Source organism: Mytilus trossulus, chromosome 3 (assembly GCF_036588685.1).
Source record: "Mytilus trossulus isolate FHL-02 chromosome 3, PNRI_Mtr1.1.1.hap1, whole genome shotgun sequence".
Taxonomy (NCBI): Eukaryota; Metazoa; Mollusca; class Bivalvia; order Mytilida; family Mytilidae; genus Mytilus; species Mytilus trossulus.
The window spans coordinates 72,192,588-72,197,963 of NC_086375.1; the positions used below are offsets into that span (position 1 = coordinate 72,192,588).

The window sequence follows — 5,376 nt, forward strand, 5'->3', positions numbered from 1 at the left end:
ATATATTTTCTGGATATTTTTTTTTCAAAACTTCATACACTTCGTTCTCAGTACTGATTCAACAACCAATGGTGTAATTCCATTTCATTTTGATGTTTCAACAATTATATAAAAATGATCCATAAGATTCTTAAACTTAAATAAATAGAACCGCGCAAAATATACAGCAACACTTCTTTAATTGAAACAAGTACAAAACTAGTCAATTTGTTGTAAAAGAGGGGAGAAAGATACCAGAAGAATAGTCAAACTAATAAATCGGAAATAAACTGACAACGCCATGGCTAAAAAGGAAAAAGACAAACAGACAAATAATTGTACACAAGAAACAATAAAGAAACCTAAAGACTGAGCAACACGAACCCCGACCAAACCTGGGGTGATCTGAGATGCTCCGAAAGGGTATGCAGATCCTGCTCCACATGTGTGCATATTTAAAAAAAACATTATGGAAACATTGATATGAACACAATAAAGGCGTATGTGGTTGCAAAGGTTAGCTTGCTTTATTGTAAATACTTCAAAAATACTTTCAGGTACTGTTTATCAAATCATCTCGCGAAAGATTCAACCTTGGCATTCTTTGGATATGCATCAGTCTCTCTCGAGCTCTGTTTGATCTTGGTAACGGACTTGATAATTGAGAGGTTTCCATTGATATTTGCTTTAACTTTTTGTCGATTTCATAAAGAGATTTTTGGTTTCTTCGAATCTGCGATTGTTCTTTGATGTTTTGATCAAGAAGTTCTCTGATTGCGTTTTCTTCTTGTCTTAAAACCGCTAAAGCTGCCTCTTGGGTCTGTCTTTCACTGTCAAACATGGTTGTCATCCTCTGTAACTGATTCGACGATGAAAAACCATATCCCCGAGAATTCATACTTTTGATAGCTGCCATTTTTTCCGATAAATTAGAAATTGTTCTCTTGCTTGCATATTTGTTTGATATTTGCGGTATGTTGTAAGGTACTACATCTAATGCTTTGTAATCAGTACTCGCATTATCTTCGTAATAGTCCTCTTTATTTATATGGTCAATTAATGTATACTTTTTCCCAATTAAAGCAGTTTCAGCAATATTTGTGTCTAAAATAACATCAGCTACCCAGCTGTCCATTGACGTCCGTAATACCTCGATAAACTTTCGGAAAACACGCATCCCACTTCGACGTAGTACACATAACAGTATATGTACCTGCGATTCGTTGCTTTCACCCTGCAAAATACGAAAACACTATTCATAAAGTTAAACGTGTATGTCATGTATGAATGCATATTCATATATAAGAATTTATATAAAAGTATGTGTGAACAATCACACTACATATATGAAATATATATTTGATAGTTAAGTTTGAATAAAGGAATGTCTTGTTCTTTGGCAAATATAAATAAACAGCTACGCCATGAGCGCATGATACGCCCGTCGCTTATTTAAAGGATAAAAGTTGAATAACTTCTCAATTTCATATCAGAAATACAAGGAAAACTAAAGAGAGGTTATCTTAATAAATATAAACCAGTCGCCAAAGTTTCATAATGAATGCCCGAAAACTGGAAAATCACACCTGTTATGAATAAAATCACGTAACACCGAAACGAAAAATATAGTATTTATCAAAAGCAAATGGCAGCTTACGTCAATAGATATAACAATTCACCAAAACTTTATAAAAACTGCTGAAAGCGTTTTTGTGTTTTTGTCCAAAACTAGATAAAACCCTATAACTTGGAAACGTAAAATTAAGAATTAAAAAACAAAAATAAAAATAAACGAAAGAGAGCTCATGTCAATACCAATAGATATAAAGAATTCACCAAAGTTTTATGCGAATTGGTTCAAGCGTTATTTAGTTACTCTTTGAAAACTAGGGGGGAAATGTAATGAAAACAAACCTCCAAAAACTCGGACACACAACATCCAAATTTATATAAAAAAAAGGGAGCTCTCGTGAATAGATATAAACAATTCACCAAAGTTTCATGCGAAATTGTTCAAGCGTTATTGGCTCCGTCATGTTGACGATGAACGGACGGACAACAGTATATCATTATACGTCCTGTAAACGGGCGTATACAAACAATAAACAAGAACAAATGATAACCACTGAAATGCAGGCAGCTATATTGCACGTGCAGAATATGGCAAGGCTAGACATGTCAACAAAGCGCTCATTCCAATCAAAACTGTGGTGTAACAGAAAAGCACGATCAAAATTATAAGAATCAGTTGAAAAGGGCTTATCATAAAAAAAAATTAAAAAGGAAAATAATAAAGGGCATTACTTAAATTTGGCAATTTTAAAAATGTTATAACTTGTCTCGGGTTCTGCTTCGGTATAGCATTTTTACGTTAAGTTGGTGTGAAACAATTTGAAACACTTATCAATCATTAATCATCTAACGTAATCATGTTAGCAACGAGTTTGCTAAGACGTTATAAACAGTTATCAAAGGTACCAGGATTATAATTTAGTACGCCAGACGCGCGTTTCGTCAACATAAGACTCATCAGTGACGTTCATATCAAAATATTTATAAAGCTAAACCAGTACAAAGTTGAAGAGCTTTGAGGATCCAAAATTCCAAAACGTTGTGCCAAATACGGCTAAGGTAATCTATGATTGGGATAAGAAAATCCATACTGTTTTTCCGAAAAAAATCAAAGTTTTGTAAACAGGAAATTCATAAAAATGGGCAGTGGCATCGACCCAGTGGTGTAAATAGTTATCAAAGGTACCAGGATTATAATTTAGTACGCCAGACACGCGTTACGTCTACATAAGACTCATCTTATTCGTTATAACGAATTAGCTAAATCGTTATAACGAGTTAGCAAAGTCATTATAACGAGGTAGTTAAAAATTGGTTTTTGTTCAAATGCATATTAAAATCGATTTTAAATCGTTGAATGGGCGACCAAAAGCATGAGTGGACCACGCAGCTCCGTATCATAAGATAACGTTTAACAAATGCCTTAGGTAACCATGCCAATCTTTAACAAATTTAAAAAACCAACTGCAATCCCGTGACAAAATTTATAAAGGTCACAGGTCCCTTTAAATGAGACGTTATGTTGCAAGGTCATATGTCTGATTATTCCATGTTGGATCCACATTAATCTTATTTAAGCTTCCATTACCTTTCCTTATGAATCCGTAATCCTCTAAACATTAATCGTAGATTTACCTTATATAAATTTAAATATAATGCCTACACAGCAAGAATGTTCTGTACATTCATACCACTTGTGATCGGTTAGAAATTGATATAATCGTGTTAAATACTTATAAATGCAATAAAACAAAAAACTATTTTTTTTATGTACGAACAATTTGTCCCGGTATATGAATCATACAAGCATGAAGACACTATAAACAGATGAATGATCAAACTCTTATATAGCACTACAATTGTAAAAATGCATACTACACTTCAAATCAAAATAAAATGAATACGTTTTATATACTTGAAAGGCTATGTTTTAATATTAAACATGCACAACACATGGAGTTTCTTTTGAAAGAAAACCTTTTACTTCATCGAAATCGTCAGAAATGTACTGCTATTGAATACGTGTCTTCCCGTACTCTTATTTACCGATCTGCAGTGACCTTAGCCATGCAACATCTCGTTGGTAGTTCAACAAACGCGCAGCGCGAGTGCGAGGTCAATCCGTGATGAAAGAAAATGTGAAGTTCAATAGTGCTATCTGATTTTAAAAAGGCAAATTTTGATACACCAAATAATTCAAAAGCTATTACGATAAAGGTAAATTAACAATTAAAAACGCAGAGTCCCTAGTGTGGACCATGTATAACTTGCATTTTTTTCCACACATCTTCAAAATTTATGTATTTATATTTATGTCAAAAATAATAAGTAGAAGGCTGAAATTGCATATGAATTTCAGCTCTAATACTTTTGTTTTATGTCGTACTGAATATGAAGTAAAATATTGATAGAAGACACAAGTCTTGCAAATGTAGTTATATGGAGTTGGAACCGAATATCTATGTTGTGCCATGTGTGCTATTGTTTTTCTGTTTGTCTTTTTCATTTTTAGCCATGGCGTTGTTAGTTTGTTTTAGATTTATGAGTTTGACTGTCCCTTTGGTATCTTTCGTCCCTCTTTTAGATTATAGGTATTGACAAAAAAGAGAATGGATTGTTTCCTAATACTTAATCTATATTTTCAATTGTAGTATATTATTTTAAACAACTTACTTTCATTTTAACATTAGCCATATCATTGAGAACTCCGGTTGTTCGTAGCTTGCCTACTATTGAAGATGATAAAACCATGTGTCGTTTAAGAAATCCTTCATTTTTATCAATCACGGCATTCACTATTTTGTCTTCGTCTGAACCATAGTCTTTACTTAAATTCAGTCTGTACGACATGGTTATCAGTACAGTTTAATTGTACATCAATACTGTTGATTTTTTTTCTCAAGAAATTTGCAAAAATCTGAAAGTCTAACACAAATCAATTTTGATATAAATGTTTCTGTCCCGAGTTAGCTGATCTACATTGCATTCCACAAAGAATGGCATGTCGCTCCTTGACAATATACTATATAAACATAACCATTGTCAATATTAAATAATATTCTCTCTCGGTATGAACAATAACAGCTTTCTACAGACATGTATTGAAAAGTTTAAATTGTAGCACCTAGCAGTTTAAATTCTAAAGCTTATAGACCTAACTTATAATTCACCATTCAATGATTTGAAATGTTATTCCTTTGTTCATCGAAGACTTCAATTTATTTTCTGTCAAGAAATCATTTTTCGGAATAAAAGGAATACGATTTAAAGATTTTATTTTGAAAAGCAAATAATTTATTAAAAAAAATATAGTATATAATGGTACACGTTATGTTTACAACGTTTTAGTCTTTAAGAAATCTGCATTTGAAAATTTGTTATATATAAGAAGGATAACAGAATAACTACTAAAAATAAATCTTACAGCACAACAAACTCTTACCATCAATTAACATCCAATTCCTCTCAACAAAAACAAACAATTGCATGGGAAAAAACAAACAAGATTTAGATGTAATTAACGCTATGCCAAAAATATTTTATCATATTTGCGTTAAAAATGTAAAAAGGCAAATCTGTACCAATTTCAGAACAAAAATCATGTATCTTAGACTACTGTGTTGTATTAGTATCAGCATTTATCAATTGGTTCCAGATAGGACTGAAACTGTTGTCGAAACTCGATTGAAAATAGCAGATACGGTGACGGATATATACCAAGTCGTTTCCAGTACAACAGCAAACCTACAACACTACAGTAGAGATGGTGAAAAAGAATGTGAATGAGAATTCACAGATTGAAGAAAACAAATATCGTATTGTTAA

At 32.3% G+C, this 5,376-nt stretch overlaps 1 protein-coding gene across 1 annotated transcript; it reads right to left on the minus strand.

Annotated features, from left to right (window-relative positions):
• Positions 1-482: 482 nt before the first annotated feature.
• Positions 483-4,666, minus strand: LOC134709695 (uncharacterized). Its single transcript, XM_063569845.1, has 2 exons — positions 4,225-4,666; positions 483-1,213 (listed from the first exon to the last, which is right to left on the minus strand). Exons 1-2 carry the CDS (start codon positions 4,399-4,401, stop codon positions 533-535), a joined length of 858 nt encoding a protein of 285 aa, XP_063425915.1. The 5' UTR covers positions 4,402-4,666; the 3' UTR covers positions 483-532.
• Between the last annotated feature and the right edge of the window lie 710 nt (positions 4,667-5,376).